Below are 17,508 nucleotides of genomic sequence, written 5' to 3'. Positions count from 1 at the left end.
ATTCAAATAGATTTTCAACACATCTCATCTAAAGACAGAATACAGAGGCCTGTGTGACTTGGGCCGCATGGGCCCCGGAGTGACTGAGACCCAAGACATCCACCTTGGCAGAAGGACAAAAAATATCTCTCTGGTTTGGGCAAAAAAAAAAATAAAAATAGCCTTTACACATTTGCTGAGTTTACTAAGTGTGCTTGAAATGTCGTGGTTAGCGGAATCTGTGGTTTCCTTTTGAAATTCCAAGTCACTTATTTATTTTTTTCCATTTTGTTTTTGCACCAAGGAGACTGCAGTCAAATAATACTCAGCAACTGATTTCCTCTCTTTGGACTGAAAAATTAAACAGATACTAAATTATGACAGTGAATTTAGAAAGGAGGGCTCCAAGGGCTTGGGAGAACATGTCTGGGATAATACGCGGCTTCTCAGAATATTGCGATCACATCGTGGCAATCACCCGAGCGTGCTGTGTAACTACCTCCGCCGCTAATACGCTTTCTTCCCGGTGATGAGTAATCATGTTCTATTAAGCAGCGGTAATGCTGGAAGAACTCAACTACACGAGCGTAATGAAGCCAGTATCCTCCCTGGACAGATTAGCTACAACTGATTTGACACATACCATCATAGGGGCTTCAAACCTGACAAACTCTGCTTGCTTCTGATTTATGCCGTCAAGCTCCTCGGAGAAGAGATGAAATCCAAGTGTTCCGTTTGGTAGAGGTGAAATGTACTGATGTGCTTAACTGCCAGTTAAGGAGAGTCACCCCCTTTCTGCTGGCTGCGTCGCCCTCCCCCACCCCCCCGCCCCCTGCGCCCCCCCACCGCCCCTTGTGCCGCGCTCCGTCTTCTCCGGCCGCTGGATGGACCAGGGGTCCGGGCGCCGGTGTGCTACCATCAAGAACCCAGGCCCTCCGGCCGCTCCTGTGTTGTCGGTCGGGGGTAGTCTATGCAAAGGAATCGACGCTGCAGCCTCTTCGCGCCCCTCGAGGGCCATCTGGGTTTTGTGATTTTGCTGGGGGTGAGGTGGGGGGGGGGTGGGTGCGTGGCCGGGGACCACCAGGAGAAGTGAGGGGGACCCGACGGGACTCACGTGGGTGACTCCCCAGGGCGCGCGCGGGAGGCTGCGGGCACACCGCGGTCCTCAGATGACGGTGGGCACCCTCCCGCCGCTGTTGTTGCGGTTAGTGTTCTTCCGGGACAGGTTGGGGGTGGCCATGAGCGCGAAGCGCTCGTCGGGGCAGCCGTACTGCAGCAGGACTTCGGTGCACTCCTGGCTGGAGGCCTGCCGCGCGTAGGCCAGAGCCGTGTTCCCGTGCGCGTCGCGGGCCATCACGTCCACCCCGTACTGTGGAGGCAACAGAGCCGTGTTAGGGTAGTGGGAAGGAGGGGACCGGGCGGGTGGGGTCCCTCCCGTGTGCGCGTGCGCACAGCTGGGTGGCTACAGCACCGGAGATGCGCTCCCGGAGGGCTGGGGAGACCAGTGCCCAGTGTTGCTGGGTCAGCCCGGCAGCCCGCGCTCCCCGCCCAGGTGCATTCTTTTAAGGAAACAATGTGCTTTCTGCATCTAAAGCCCGTCCCCTGTGCAACAGAAATGGACCAAGGATAATTCTAGTTTTGCTATTTCTGTTTTGACTTTCCCATTGTAAACACACAAGATCATTCTTAGGATCTCAGAGGCAATTCATTTCCATTGTAGGAAATACATAAGGAATACCTAAGTGCACAAGAGGGAAAAAATCACTTATAACCCTGCTATTCAGAGATAATCTTGGTTAACATCTCAGTGATTTCCTTCTAACGGTTTTCCTTTGGATCTAAATGCATATATGGGTAACTGAGATTAAACTGGCACAAATTATCTGTATCTTTTTTTTTTTTTTTTACTGAACACAGCGCTCTGGTCATTTTCTCAGGTCATTAAAACTTATTCACATGCGTGACTCCTAAGAGCCACACAGTATTGCTCCCCATGAGCGTAATTCAGTTCCTCTGTCCTTGGTGGCTACACATTTTGTGGTCAAGTCGCCATTGGTATAAACTGCTGTGATGTATGTCCTCCTGTTGACTCTATCTCAGGATCTCTGATGGTCAAGAGTGATGACTAGAAGGGGAAATAACAAGATTAAATTACACCTATGTTTTTGAGCTTCCAGGTCTTGAAAAAGGGTGGACTGACGATCACTTCTTCCACCACAATGGATGAGAGTCTCATCTCTTGTCTTCAGGAAGCATCAGCATGAAAGGGACTCTTGGCCAATGTGAGGGGGAAAGATGGCATATGATTTGTTAATGGAACTAACCGTCTTCTCCCCGCGCCCCCCCCAACTTCTTATGTTGAAGTCTTAACCCCTAGTACTTCAGAACGTGCCTGTGGTTGGAGACAGCGTTTTTAAAGAGATAATTAAGGTTAACTGAGGTCAACGGGTAATGCTCTAATCCAATGTGACCGATGTCCTTATAAGAAAAGAGAGACACCAGGGATGCTCACACACAGAGGAAAGGCCTGGCAAGGACACAGTGAGAAGTCAGCTGTCTGCAAGCCAGGGAGAGGCCTCAAGGAATAAAGGCCCTGCTGTCACCTTGACCTTGGACTTCTGGCCTCTAGAACCACGAGAAAATACATTTCTGCTGTTTGAGCCCCCTGGTCCCTGGTATTTTGTCAGGGCAGCCCTAGCAGATTCATACGCAATTGCTTTTATAACAGGAAGCTGAACACTGAGTGATTCTGATACCTCTGCATCTAATTCTCCCAAGAGTCAGGGAAAATATGTAGAATGTAGCATCCTCCTCGGCTGCGTTGGACAGGCCATGCCCTGCCCTGGGGGTAGGAGGAGATGAGCCCCCTGCTTCTGGACAGGGTCCCAGTACTGTGAGCACACACCACCCCTTCCTGCCTAGGGACCCCCTCAGTCCAGCTTTCTGCCATCCTTGGAATGGGGGGAACTCCCCTGGCCGAGGACCCCAGAGGTGTGCAGGTAGCTGCCGTGGAGGATGAGTGGGCTTCTCAGAAGCAGCTCCGTGATGTTCTCCCTTTCTTTTCCCCATTCCAGCTGCATGGCATATGCCTCAACAGAAATGTAAAAAGATAAACTTTTTGAAGTAGAAATTAATCAGAAGAAGCCCTTTGACAAACTCCTACCACGTCAAATCTCAAGGCGGAGGGTCCGACAGTTCTGCATTAGGTGAATGAAAAACCCAAAGGGATGGTAATGGGAAAACCACACCGACTGTTCCAGTTATATCCACCCTCTCCACCCCTCTGCCCTCAAAAATGATGGGAGTTTTTTGTAAAAGGAACAACAGGGTCATCAGCAACTAAGTTTGACCCGAGGGGGTCACTGCAAAGATGAACTTGGCATAAATTGCAGCAAGTGCTGTGCAGAGTGGAGCACTCTGCCTGCATTGGGGGGGGCACACCCCCCTGAGTTCATTCCTTCCTTTTAAATTGGTGGGTTTTCAGCCCACACAGGTGGGCTGAAAGGCAGGGGGCCCACCCCACACCTCAATCCTAACTGTCCGATTCCTAAGATTTCCCACTTTTCAGGTGGGTGCCCACCGCCTTCCCCCTGGGAGCGGCACAAGGACCCGCCTCGCCCGGGCTCCCCGGTGGGCGCTGGGCCACCTACCCAGATAAGCAGCTGGGCCAGGACCACGTTGCCCTTCCGGCAGGCCAGGTGCAGCGCCGTCCGGCCGTCCGCCTCCCCGCAGGTCTCGTTCACCTCATCCCGGGAGCCATGTGCCAGCAGCAGGATGACCGTCCGCAGGTCCTCGTCGGCCGTGGCCCGCAACAGGTGCTGGCCCAGGGACAGCTCCATGCAGGGCAGCGGGGCCAGGAAGAGCTTCTGCTCGTACTTGGCCCGGATCCACCGTTCCTTCTCTTCCCTACAAGAGCCAGCAGACCGGCACGGTCACAATCCCGGGGGGCGGGGGGGGGGAGGACGGAGGCGACCCCTCTGCCCCGCCACCAGCCTGTGTGGTGCGTGCCCAGGAGGCCACCAGGGGAGAGGGGACGGAGGAGACAGGTGTGCTCACCAGAACCAGGAAGGCCTCCAGGAAAGCCTGCCCAGCAGCGTACAAAGTGATCCCCACCTGGAGCACCACCTGGGCCCGTTAGGGATGCAGATTCTCAGGCCCCATCCCAGCCCCGCCCCCCCGCCAGAATCCCCGGAGGGAAGCATTTTCACCAGCCCTGCAGGGGATTCTGACTCCCTAAGGTGTGAGAGCCAGGGGTCGGGCTTGATTTCTTTTCCTTTTCATGGCCCCGGAAGAAGCGCCCTGTGCTACCCTGGGCCTGCACCATGCAGGGTGGATGCCACAGGCCAGAGGCCCGAGCCACAGGGTTGAGCAGCCACGGTCAGAGCCGGAATCCCAGAGCACTTGGCTGGAGTCCCCCGGGCAGGGTGGCAGGCAAACTCCCCCACCCGATGTGACCTTTGAGGGCTTAGCATCTGCCCAGGAAGGGGCGTGTGTGTTGAACTTCCAGTCCATACGCTCCACCCTCCCGGGGAAGAAAATGTGGCTGCAGAACACACGTGAAAGAGCAGCGACTCCAGCGGGGAGACTGGGAAAGAGACCCAAGCGAAGCTCATGTTCCTGCTGACTGCCTGCTCTCCCAACACCTGGGGAAACCCCAGTGCGGGGCGTCCACGAGTCCTTCACATTCACGCATTCACCATGCATGATATTTGTGTTTCCCTTTTTGACTTACTCTGCGCTGTATGACAGTCTCTAGGTCCATCTAGGTCTCTACAAAATAACTCAGTTTCTTTCCTTTTTAGGGCAGAAATAGAGACGCGGATGCGGAGAATGGACCCGTGAGTATGGCGGGGTGGGGGGCAGGGCACGAACTGGGAGAGTGTCACCGACACACGCAGTACCACGTGTGACACAGCGAGCGCGAAGCTGCTGCATGTGGCGCAGGGAGCCCAGCTCGGAGCTCTACGGGGTCTCGATGGGTGGGGTGGGGTGGGGTGTTGTGGGGGAAGGCTCAAGACGGAGGGGATACCTGCGCACACGTAGCTGACTCCCTTCGCGGTACCGCAGAAACGCACGCAACATGGTAAAGCAATTATACTCCAGTAATAAAACGTTTTCAAGCAAATAAAAAAGACAGAACCCCCCCCCCCCCCAAGTCCTTCCTGCTAAAGAGCAGCTGGGTTTCTGAGGGAAAGTGTGATGGGGCCTAGTCTACAGGCAGGCGGGCGGCCCCCTGAGGCTGAGCAGGGGTGCAGACGGCAGGACATCCGGGACGGAGGGGGTGGGGGTCTCGGGGGAGGGGCCTTGAGAATGGCAGCTGCCCCTCCCCCAAAGCACCACCCTGGTTGGGTGGGTGTGGTCACAGCCCGCCCCCGCCCCAGCTCCAAAGAGGACAGAGAGCAGCTGGACACACTGGACGGAGGGCTGGGAGAAGGCAGGGGTGGGCAGGATGGGAGGAAGAGCTGAAGAAAGAGAGAAACAGACAGCAAGGTGTGCTTATAGGGGCCGGAAGGAAGGGGCCCCAGCCGTCCACTCCTGCCCGCCCGGCGCTACCTGTGGATTTCAGTTCTGGCTCCTCAAATAAGGGGTGAAAACCACTGAGAACAACTCAGCGATCCTCAAGATCACAGCGCTGCTGGCGGTGGGGGAGAAAGGGGGGCAGAAAAAATGCAAAAGACTGAAGTGAGACTTCACAAGGAGCTCTTGAAATGAGAGCGTCCGGGGAACAGAGGGAGGCGGGGCAGGGGTGCTGGGGTGGGGGTGGCGCTGGCGGCGGGGTGGGGGGGACATCTCAGGCCCGACAGATGCTTTCTGCTGAGGCTGATGAGAGAAGAAACGGAAGCCCTGCGGATGAGAAGGGACAGAGATTACCCGTGGAGACTTACACATGCAGGGACCCGCCACTGCCCTCCCCTAAAACTCAGCATTTCCTTCGGGGGTGTCAGCGGTACACAGCTAACAAGCCGCTCAGAGGAATCACCTGGGGCCTCCGCCAGGCCCGAGAAAGAAAACTCGTTACCGTGACACTTTTTTCTTCCAGGGAAAAAAAAGACCCTGTTTACACCTTTTACCCGTGTTTACATTGCCCCTAGTGATCCAGTGTCGGGTTAGCCCTAATCTGTTTTTAAATACTTAGGCAAACAAATTCTTCCAGGAGTAAATCTGGATTAGTTTTGCTTCACTTCCCGGTCCATACGAGTGACCCCAGAGCGACCCCCGACCCTTTCATTCGGAGATTTCCAGGAGGAACACGTGGCCGCAGCTGAGAACTCACACCCGCACCCAGAGCTCTGAGGCCGGCTGCATACCACCCCTCGCCTGGGCCAGAGGACGGGCACAAAAGCTCCGGGAACATCTTGGAAAATAGAGGAGGAGAAAAGACAAAAAACCCAAGACTGGCTGTGTTTTTCATGTTATTTAAAAACCTTATTTAAAATGTATTAAGCATATGTTGATGCATTTCATAAATCGCCAAAGAGCAAAACGTGAATTAAATGAAAAGGGACAGTGGAGGAGGGGGAGCATACATCCAGATTTTCAAGTTCCAATCAGCTAGTTCTCATTTTTTTTGGTTGGCATTAAAATCAGATGCCTTTTATTCTGCTCCGGTTGATTTTAATACTCATTGCCAAATCATTCAGGGGTAAACCAGAGGATGGAATACAGGAGCTCCAGCGCTAACTGCAATTATCCCATTTTCTTTTCATGTGCGAATACCCCAGCCAAAGAACGAGGTCAGACCCACAGCTTCTGGCTGCTCTCCTGTAGTCAGAGTGCTCCCCGGGGGAGTCCCACCCTCCCCACCGCAGCCTCCCAGGCTCACCTGTATTCACTGAACTCACAGGCATCTGAATGATGAGTGCATTTAAGCTGTCCTTTGCTTTTAAAAACCAGTGTGGTTCCCAATACATAACAAAGGCGGGTCCAGGTTTTGTGGGGCTAAACGCACATACCATTTAGGGTGTCTTCTTTTTTTTAAGTTGATATGCTGCATTTTTATTTTTATTAGGTTCAAGATATATATTTTTTTGGCAACAAGGCATGTGAGGTATTAGTTCCCTGACCAGGGATCAAACTCTTGTCCCCTGTGTGGAAGTGTGGAGTCTTAACCACTGGACCACCAGGGAACTCCCTTGGGGAGCCTTCTTTAAGAGGAAGACTCTGGGACTTCCCTGATAGTCCAGTGGTTAAGAATCTGCCTTCCAATGCAGGGGCTGCTGCTGCTGCTAAGTCACTTCAGTCGTGTCAGACTCTGTGCGACCCCATAGACGGAAGCTCACCAGGACACGGGTTCAATTCCTGGTTGGGGAACTAAGATCCCACATGCCGTGGGACAACTAAGCCCTGATACACCACTTAATACCAACAGGCCATGTCCTGTGATTTTTGCCCACGCTAACACACGGGGAGGAAAGCTTAATGCTGTGTGCTTCCTGCAGTGGCCAGAGGGAGGCAAAAGAGAACTGACACGGAGATAAAAGGCTGCGGTCTTCGGTGTTGGAGAGGCTGGGGTTTAGGTCTTCATTTTTTCCTTTGTGCTGCAGCCCTTTGCGACTTCAGTAACTTCCAGGGCCTTTGTTTCCTCACCTGTGAAATGGGCACAGTGACATCTCCAGCAGGCAAGGTGGCTTTGGGATTCGAAGTCTCGTGTTTGGATGATGCTCTGCCTGGCCGCCGTGCTCACCTGGCAAAACAGCAGCTGTGGGCGTTGGGATGATTGAAGAGACCAACATCTCTCATGATTCTTGCCACAACCGTGCACGCGAGAGCTCACCGTGGGGGTGTTCTGGGTGACACGGCGGAGTTGATGGCTGGAGGGTGGGGCCTGAAACGCCCGCTGGGTACTTTAAGGTGCCTGTAGATAAGAGCTTCTCTTGGGCAACATGCTCAGCAGGGTGGGGTGGGGTCCCTGGACAGAGGCCTTGATAAACCCAGGGGGGACCTGCGGGCCTCCCACTCCTGGGTGCAGGTGGGCCTGAGAGACTGGGGTGATGAGTGCTCAGCAAATTCAAGCCACCCCAAAGCTGTCAGGGCCTCTGGGGCCAAGTCTGGTGGGCCTCTGCCCACGGCCTTGAGATATCTAAAGCCATCCTGGATGCTACTGGGCTGAATTATATCTGGCCCTCCCCTCCCCGCCAAATCCAAGTGTTGAAGCCCCACCTCCCAGTGTGACGGTATTTGGAGACAGAACTTCGAGGAAGGAATTAAGGTTGAATGAGGTTGTGGTCCTCAGATAAGAAGAGGAAGCTTTCTCGGTGTGCCCAGAGCTAAGGCCACATGGGGACAGAGCCAGCAGGGGTGTCTGCCAGCCAGGGGGAGGCCTCCACCAGCCCTGCCCACACCCTGACCTTGGACTCTCAGTCTCCGGAACTGGGTGAGGCTGGCCTTAGCTCCAGAAGATAGGTTTCTGTTACCGAACGCTCCCCCACCCCCACTTCCCCCAGTTCACGGTATTTTGTTACTGCAGCTGGTCTGCCCGACGCTGGGCAGCCACATGGCCATCGTCTCCGTGTGGCTTTTGTGCCAACAGCTAACGTGTGGAGGACAGATACTCTGACAGCGACTCCTTTCTTACGAGCTTTCTTTGTGCACCTGTGGCTGACTCGTGTCGACGTGTGGCGAAAACCACCCTGATATTGTAAAGTGATTATCCTCCAAATAAAATAAACGAATTAATTTTTAAAAGACAGAAAAAAAATCATTCTATTTATTTACTCATCTGGCTGTGCTGGGTCTTAGCTGCGGCTCATGGTATCTTTGTTGTATCATCTGGGATCTCTAGCTGTGGCACGCGGGCTTTAGTTGCTCCGTGGCACGTGGAGACGGGGATCTGAGCTCCCCAACCAGGGATCAAACCCACGTGCCCTGCACTGCAAGGCGGATTCTTCACCTCTGGACCACCAGGGAAGTCCCTAGAACAGCCTGTCTAAAACCAACTGCCCCGAGAAACCACGATACCAAAGCACGGGTACCCCAATGGTGACTCTGGGATCCCCGGCTTCTCGTCTCAGCCCAGCCTCTCATTTTCCCCAAGGAAGGCCAGTTCAAGAGCAGTGTAGCCAGCAGTAGATCACCTCACCTCATTCCAGTCCCCTGGAGGCCCGCTGCTCACAGCCTCCGTTAGCTAATGAGCTAAAAAATGAATTATTGGCACGGCCGGCCGTCAGCAGAGAGGAAGAGGCCCGGCTGCTCCTCATTTGAGCCCCATGCTGACACACCTTTAAATAAATCAACCGCAAGGGAGCAGGGAAAATGAGAGAACGGGCCACTGATCAGAAGAAAGACACCGGCCGGTCCCCCAAAGAGAAAGGCAAGACGCAACCGAAGGCACAACGATAAATGTTTTCCTCTTCTTCTTGCCTAAGGGGAAGCCCTTTCCAGGTGACCTGCTGGGCCCCTCTGGGCCCCGGAAGTCACCTGGTGTGTGAATCCAGGATCCGAGGTCCCGGAAGCCCTGAGTCCAGAGTCCTGCGGGGTCCGCTGGGCCTGCAGCCTGACAGATGAGGCTTTGCCACACGCGTGACCTTGAGGGGTGCAGACTTGGCCAAGGAGCCACAAAGGCAGTCCCAGGGGCACGCCTTACCTGCAACCCGCAGATTTAGGGCCTGGCGGGCAGAATCAAGTGTGAGCATCAGTTCAGGGGGTGCTGACTCCCAGATGTGGGTGCGTGCTTCCTGAGACGGTGCTGAAGGCGATGGTGATCACGGTGACGACAGTACCTGGCTTTGTTGACGATGCCTGACCCCGGAGCACCCGCCACGTTTTTACGAGTGACCTATGTGTCTCTGATAGCTCAGTTGGTAAAGAATCTGCCTGCAATGCAGGAGACCCTCGTTCCATTCCTGGGTTGGGAAGATCCCCTGGAGACGGGATAGGCTACCCACTCCAGTATTCTTGGGCTTCCCTTGTGGCTCAGCTGGTAAAGAATCCACCTGCAATGTGGGAGACCTGGGTTCGATCCCTGGAGAAGGGAAAGGCTACCCACTCCAGAATTCTGGCCTGGAGAATTCCATGGACTGTTTAGTCCCTGGGGTCGCAAAGAGTCGGACACGACTGAGCGGCTTTCACTTCCACTACATGTCAGAAACTGGATGCCATGTGTGTGTGGCAGCGGAGGTGTGGCCCTACGTGGGGAAGTCAGGACATTAAGGAAAGCCTTCAGGACAAATGAGACGGGGCATTTCTGCACCAGGCTTCAGCCAGTGGGGGAACCGGTGGATTCTGTAACTGATGGACGTGGCTTTTCCTTTTGTGAGCTGGGGCAGCCAGACGTAAAGGGCTGGGGAAGCCCGCACCATCCAGGTTTGACAGGGCGCATGGAGTGGCCCTGGTGGGGAGCTGGGAAGAGCTTCCCAGACACGGGCCGTCAAGACTGGCCTGCGGAGGAGGAAGCCCTCAGGTTGGTGGGGACTTGATGGGATGGGCAGGAGGGCTTTCTAGCCCACGCGGGCCTGAGCGTGGACGAGCGCTGGCTCTGGTCCCCTCCTGTCCATGGTGGTGTGAGTGTAACTCCTGGGGCCTATAAAATACACCAGGTGACGCCCACATGGCAAGGATGGCCAACTCAGACCACGACAGAATCAAGGTTAGAGTCAAGAGAAGATGATGACAGGGGAGATCAGAGACAAGACATGACCCTTTGTGTTTTGCAGAAGAAAATGTGTGAGGTCAGGGCTGCGGGGAAGGAGCGCTTTCCTCCGATCTCTGCAGCAGTGACCCATGTGTGGGCCGGGCTGGGTGCCCCATGGGTCCCTGGGGCCGGTTCCACAGGGGCGAAGGCTGCTGGGCTGGATGCCAGAAGGCCACTGCAGAGCTCAGCTCTGGGGGCACACAGGGTCATTGGAGAGCCAGGCGAGGTCTGCAGGCATCCAGAAGCCAAGGGTGGCACCTGGGCAAGACCAGCCAGGCAACGGCAGTGTCGTGATCACACTGACGACAGGGACAGCGCCCACGGCGAGGGCTCACCTGCCCTCACGTAACTGAAGGGGAGTCAGGGAAGGGTGGCTGTCACAGCAGTTCAGCCACCGGACGGGGGCCGGGGCCGCCTTACCCCAGGGAGCGGAAGCGCTGCCGCGCGTGTGACGTGACTAGCATTTTGTCCTCAACAGCGTTCGCTGGGGTTTTTGTGTGTGTGTAGTTTTTTCTTTCTTCCTTCTTTTTTTAAAACAAATGTGACTGGAGTATAGTTGATTTACAATGTTGTGTTAGTTTAGGTGTGCAGCAAAGTGTATCGGTTACACATACACATACATCCACTCGTGTAGATTCTCATCCCATATAGGCTGTTACAGTGCGGAGTAGAGTTTCCTGTGCTATACAGAAGGTCCGTATTGGTTGTCGATTTTATATACAGTAGTGTGTATATGCTACTATATACAAGGGCTGTGTACAGTATGCACAGCATAGTACAGTTACGGTATATGTGTATATAGCTGGTATATACACGGGCTTCCCAACTGGCTTAGTGGTAAAGAATCCGCCTGCCAGGCAGGAGACGCGGGTTTGATGCCTGGGTCAGGAAGATCCTCTGGAGAAGGGCGTGGCAATCCACCCCAGTATTCTTGTCTGGAGAATCCCAAGGACAGAGGAGCCTGGCGGGCTACCGTCCACAGGGTTGCAAAGAGTTGGACACGACTGAAGTGATGGAGCGCACACGGGTATGTGTCAATCTCTGCTTCTGTTTTACAGTAAACCTTGGCCTTCCTCATCCTTTCTTGACCTTTATTTCCTAATTCAGGCCTGGGCCAAGCAACGGGCTTCTGGTGATCGATCCACAGACAGGTCACTGTTAAATAGCTGGACTCTGCTCTGTACACCAGGAAAATCCCCAGCAGCATCAGAGCTGATGTTTACTAGATACTGCTGGCGTGTTAGCTGTCGGGCTGGGCAATTATGCAGTTTTACCCTGATGACCTGGTGGGTAGGTCCTGCCACCGTTCCCCTCATTTTATTTTACTTATTTTTGGCTGTGCTGGGTCTTCATTGCTGTGTGCACTTTCATCTAGTTTCAACAAGCAGAGGCTACTCTCTAGTCACAGCTTCCACGCTCCAGAGCACCGGCTCAGTAGTTGGGGCACCCAGGCTGGGTTGCTCCACAGCACGTGGGATCTTCCCAACCCAGGGATGGAATCCACATCTCCTGCATTGGCAGGCAGACTCTTCATCCCTGAGCCACCAGAGAAGCTGACTTTCGTCGCTTTAGAAGGTGAAGAAAGTCTTGCTGGGTCCCTGACCTGTGATGGCTAAGTGGTTGCCCCTGGTGCTCACAGCCTGAGCTCTTCCTCTGGGCTCTGCTGCCTCCCAGGTAAGGACACTTGACCTGTCTAGAAGGGCATCTCCTGGGTTGTGGGATTCCAGCTCTGTCCCCAGCACCCTGCCTGCCTGCTCTCTTCAGCCATCTCAGCACCTGCTGGAGGGTCAGGTGTGAGTTACTTTGCAGAATCTTGAGCTGTACCACCCAGGGTGGAGGGCAGCACAAGCCACAGACAGGTTTTTAAATTACTCAGTAGAAGTCCAGCCCCTCCAGACACATCTCCTAGGCCAAGTGCTTAGTGGTGATCAAGAACATCTTTATCACTGGGTCTAGAATGTGTTCATCTTTGTAGAGGAAAAGCGCTGATCTCGACAATCTGTCTGGCTCGGGAAGATCCCCTGAAGGAGAGCATGGCAACCCGCTCCAGTATTCTTGCCTGGAGAATACTATGGTCAGAGGAGCCTGGGGGGCTACAGTCCATGGGCTCGCAGAGTCAGACATGACTGAAGCGACTGAGCATGGATGCAGACAATCCGGCTGTTTTCCCTTTTTTTTTTTCCTTACCAAAAATTATTTGGGAATGAAGAGAAAGGAAATCACCAGTGCATGTATGTGTGTCTGGCAGGGAGGGGTGGGCATGGGGTGGCGGTGGAGGGGCTGTGCGAATGGAAGCCAATGCAGATGCCAGCACTCAGGACAGAAGCCGGGTCCCCGGGGGACCTGTCGCTGTGGGTGCAATGACGTCACCTAAGCAGCACAAACGCCTGTCGGCAAGCAGCAAAGGGCAGGGCGGGTCTCAAAGACCCTCGGGGAACCTCGGGGCTGAGTGAGAGGCGCCTGGACCGGATCTGGGCCACCCTCTTTAAAGAAACCCTTCTTGCTGCGGTGGGTCCCTCGTGCGCTGGGTGGCTGGGGGGAATGCAGACCCACTCCATTGCCACCAGCTGCATCCGCGGTCTGGCAGGGACGGTCCAGTGGGCTGCCAAGGGGGTGACGAGGTTAATGGGTTGGATTCCCAGAAAACAGTGCTTTAGTAAATAACCACGACGCTTCTGACTGGCTTTCAGCTCCGTTGTGTGGTCACCAGGGGCAGACACGGGAGCCGTGACCGGATGCCCCCAGGTCCTTGCCCGTCGTTGAGGCAGGACGGATGATATTCTGGGAGGATGTCAGGAGTGGTCCTGCGGTGATTCTGGCCTCGGCCTTCCTGTCTCCACAAACGCGGCTTTCTCTGGATAAGACATCGGGGTTGGGGGGTGATGAACAGCCTTTCCCAAAAGCCCACGCAGTCAAGTCTCATGCGTTCATTTTTATGGGAAACTCACGCCCCAAATGCTAAAGGGCCAAGAACTTCCTGAGTGCTCGTCACCCTGCTCCTTTCAGAAACATCTGTTTGCTTTCCCCCCGCTCACGGGGTGGGGAAGGATTTTTTTCAATGGTGATTTTAAAGGAGATTTCCGTAGCCAAGTATATTGGAGTGGAGGAATGTCCTTAGGGAGGACGAGGGGAAATTGGAGGAGACCCGCACAGCTTTCACGGTGACCCAAGAGGCCAGGAAGAGCGCTAGCTAGCAGCAAGGAATTTCCCAAGTGTCTTTTGGCCTCAAGCAAAACAGGAACTGGGAGGGGAGGCGTGGTAGAGGGGGCTGGAACAATATGTTAGGAAAACAGAGGGGCTTCCTCTCTCGGCAGGGGGAGACCCCGGCCCGCTGCGAGCCCCGCACGCATGCCTTCTCCCCTGGCCGCGTTGCCAAGGGGGCCCGGGCTCAGGACGGAGGAGGAGGAGGAGGAGGACCAACAAAGACCGATGGCTGTTTATTCCTTAATTACCGAAAGCTTTTAAGAAACTGGCCACTGTAAATTCCACACGCAAAGGAGAGCAGGAGGGGACGGACAAGGATTTATGCTCACGGGGCAAAGACAAAATAAATATCCTGCCTGACTCTGGATCGATATTATGAGTGTTTTTGCCAACCTGCGGGGTGCTTTATGAGCTCAGAGGAACAGAAGAGGATCATTATTAATTAAATAAAGTCAACTGTATTAGGCTTATTACAGTCAAGTGCGCCAGGAGGCAGGTGCTGGGAGTGGGTGGGTGTGGGGCCAGGGGCCGGCCTGGGGAAGCCCAGGAGTGCCATCCTTGTCCAGGGGTAGGCCCAGGACACGCGGGCTCAGCCCTGCGTCGTCCTGGAAGGCGTGAGTCCGTGCGCCCATCTCCCCCCACATCTCAGGCTGAGGTCCAGGTGGAGGCCCGGGGCCCTCGCAGCTTTGCGGTCACGAGCACCGGGAGCCTCCCAGCCCCTGCCTGTTTGGAACTCGACCAGGCTGAGTGGGAAAACATCCCAGGATCCAAGCAGGGGTGCAAATACAACATCATCCCTCTAAACCTTGGAGACAACCTGCTTCAGAACCTCCAAGCAGGAATAAAGGAGCAGTCAGGCTGGGTGACTGGCTTGCGCCGGCCTGGGAGAGAGAAGGTATTAGGTGAATTCATGAATGAACACTGGCTCAACTCCACAACTTGTCAGGAGTCTGCGATGCATTGTTGCTCTCAGGGAAGAAGAGACCCGGCCTCTTGGGGATCCCGATTTCCTCCCGGAGAGGAGGTTTAAGGCCCCCAGGGGTGTCTGCTCTGGGGGTAAATGATGGATGGCAGGTCCTCGCTGTTGCCTGGGGACTGGGTGAGCGCCGCGACGTCGCCCCAGACATCTCCCCTCTCATCGGATCTACACAAAGGAACGCCTCCCCTGAGCTTTCCGTTTGGACAAATCCATCTGTACATCAAGTGGCACCCAGGGCGGCCACCCACTCACAGCTCTCAACCAGCTCGGTGACGCCCAGAGACATGGCCAGGATGCAGCTGCCGGGCCTCTCCAACATACAGATGCTGCCCCGCTGCTATCAGACCTGGACCCGAAGAGGGGAGTCACTGAGCCCTTCCCCGGGCAGACCACCGAGGGTCTTACCCGCTGGCCTGCTGCGAGTGACCTGCACTGCTTTCTCAGGCTCCATTCATGGGAAAAATTCATCCCAGAAGGAAAGAAAACAGCCTGTGTTTACCTGCTGGTTCCTGCAATCGTAGCCCACCTGTCTCAAACCTGTCACTGATCATTCAGGAGGCCACCAGGTTAGAAAAGGTAGGTGGGGCGGGGTGGGGGCTGTCTTCCAGATGCAATGGACAGAGCTGGGGGAGTTAGTGAGGTGCCCAGAGGCCAGGTTCAGGGGGCAGGTGGAGACGTGAGGAGGCAGAATGGGGAGGCTGACAGCAATTTAGAGAAAGTCTAACTCTTATAACAATCACTTTTGGAAGCACGTGATCCTAGCAGAAAAAGGCCAAACGTCAGATTCGTTCCAGAAGCACATGACATGTTTTCAACATTTTTTCAAATTTTTAAGTTCTCAGTATTTTTATTCAAAGTATTTTTTATGTTTTAAACCTGCCCCCCTCTTTTCTAACCCATCGACAAATAAGGCCACAAAACATGAGGAGTGGGAAGGAGACCTCGCCGTATCAGCCCTCCTCCACTCACTCAAACTCTTTTCTTGTCTCTGTGCTTCTCCTTGTCATTTCCACTCACAGGCATATTTCATCTCGCTGGGATTTTAGTACAGACACCTCTGTTATTCTGCGCAAAGCTAGTCTGACAAATTAAGTTTGTGAGTTAATTTGCAAACTGAGTGTGTGTTTTCACACAGTCACCCTAGCTGAGCTGCAGAAGCCACACACGCCCCGGATGTTTCTGTAGTCCCACATTAGGAAAAATGCGGACAACCGTTCAAAAGCATAAATCCCGATAAGTCTGTGCCAAGCGAGAGGAAGCCCGAGCCAGTCAAGTGAGGCGGTCCGAGATTCCGTGTAATGTGGCATGAAACGGGACGCACGGCGGTGGTACTCGCACCAGCCCTGGTGCCTGGACCCCCATCACAGCGAATTAAGTTCACCATAACATGGCTGATGGGACTGGCTTTGGAACATATCACATCATAAACAGATAAGGGAAGAGAAATGGCCCTTTTCCTCCGCTCGGAATACTGTAAAATGGATATAAGCCTTTGCTGGGAGTGCGCCAGTGCCCCTTAAACACCAGGGAGCCAGAGCTCTTCGGCTCTTAAAGGAGAAATTGAGGGACAGAATGGAGAGAGGCAGAGGGCCAAGTGTGACCTGGTGACTGCTGGCTAAGTGGTCATTAAGCAGAGAGACAGAGGTCGCAGGTTACTGAGTGCCAACCCAAAGTGAGGGAGAGGTCTGAGTAGGTTTCTAGTAAGAACTGCCAAGTGGTTTTAAGAACTACAGTTCTTGGTAATATTATTACTTTTTTAAGACATAAGACAAATGATTCTGAACAGCAAAGAATCTTCATTTTCCTTTTAGTTTTTTTCTGAGGGGGTGGGTGGAGAAGGGGACTGGAAGAAGAGTCACGTGGTTCCTCAATGCGGAAAAAACAAAACAATAATAACAATAACAAAACAGATTTTAAAAGAGGAAAAGCATTCCAGAAAGTCTGCAAATGGATGGAGGCGTTTAAAACATGCGTGCATGTTATTTTTCTCTCAAACTATGAAAACATAGAAACATGCTGAAAGATACTAATGTGATTGGGTGGCAGCTTGATCCACACTCACACTCCTTACAGTGGGGATGGTCTGCCAGCAGCTACTCACACCAGGCAAGATGAATTCCACGCCAGTGTAACGACAAGTGAAATTTTATTAAAGACTAGATACCCCTCTTAGAGAAGATCCAACAAATGAATAATGCTGGTTTTTCATTCTCAACTAATCTTAAATGTTCAGAAAACATCAGGCCCCAATCTACACATCCATTAGGTAGTATTTTTTTTTTCTTCTTCTAAATTTGGTTGTGATGGGGTGGAGCTGATCATAAGAATGATGCATCAGAAGTGATGTGAATTTGTGAATTCTCTAGAGTAAGGAAAGCATTATTATTAAACAAGACAAATCCTTTCCTTAAAATCACCAAACCTCTATCTAATGGATCAGGATGCAGAAACAGAGCAGATGTTTTATTTTTCACAATTGACACGGAATTAAACTTGCCCAGTGGCACTGTCTTTGATATTAAGACATTAAAACATTGGTGACACGGGATTCTATCTGCTCAGCTTTTTCCTGGAGAGGGAATCTTGGAACACTGGCATAAAGAAGACCTCAGGGGTTCACTCGCCCAGGGCTGGCTCCATGTGGGTGTAAGCCCTCAGGTGGACCTTGAGCTCAGAAGGGGCCTGTGCTTAGTTTAATGGTCTGTGGTTGCTGCCT

At 53.5% G+C, this 17,508-nt stretch overlaps 1 protein-coding gene across 7 annotated transcripts in view; it reads right to left on the bottom strand.

Annotated features, from left to right (window-relative positions):
* Window positions 1-806: 806 nt before the first annotated feature.
* AGAP1 (ArfGAP with GTPase domain, ankyrin repeat and PH domain 1) overlaps window positions 807-17,508 on the bottom strand; it is a 562,160-nt gene continuing 545,458 nt past the window's right edge. For 4 of the 7 annotated variants that reach the window (XM_070780389.1, XM_070780391.1, XM_070780387.1 and 1 more), the window contains 2 exons: window positions 3,630-3,885; window positions 808-1,348 (listed from right to left, as the gene is read on the bottom strand). In XM_070780389.1, the coding sequence (XP_070636490.1) occupies window positions 1,145-1,348; window positions 3,630-3,885 (460 nt within the window). In that variant the 3' untranslated portion in view covers window positions 808-1,144. Of the gene's footprint in view, window positions 1,349-3,629; window positions 3,886-17,508 lie in introns of all 7 variants that reach the window. The other 3 variants (XM_070780388.1, XM_070780386.1, XM_070780390.1) reach the window with 2 other exon arrangements.

This window comes from Bos indicus, chromosome 3 (assembly GCF_029378745.1).
Source record: "Bos indicus isolate NIAB-ARS_2022 breed Sahiwal x Tharparkar chromosome 3, NIAB-ARS_B.indTharparkar_mat_pri_1.0, whole genome shotgun sequence".
Classification (NCBI taxonomy): Eukaryota; Metazoa; Chordata; class Mammalia; order Artiodactyla; family Bovidae; genus Bos; species Bos indicus.
Note: the sequence above shows the minus strand (reverse complement) of the source record. Positions and strands in the feature narration are given on the sequence as shown.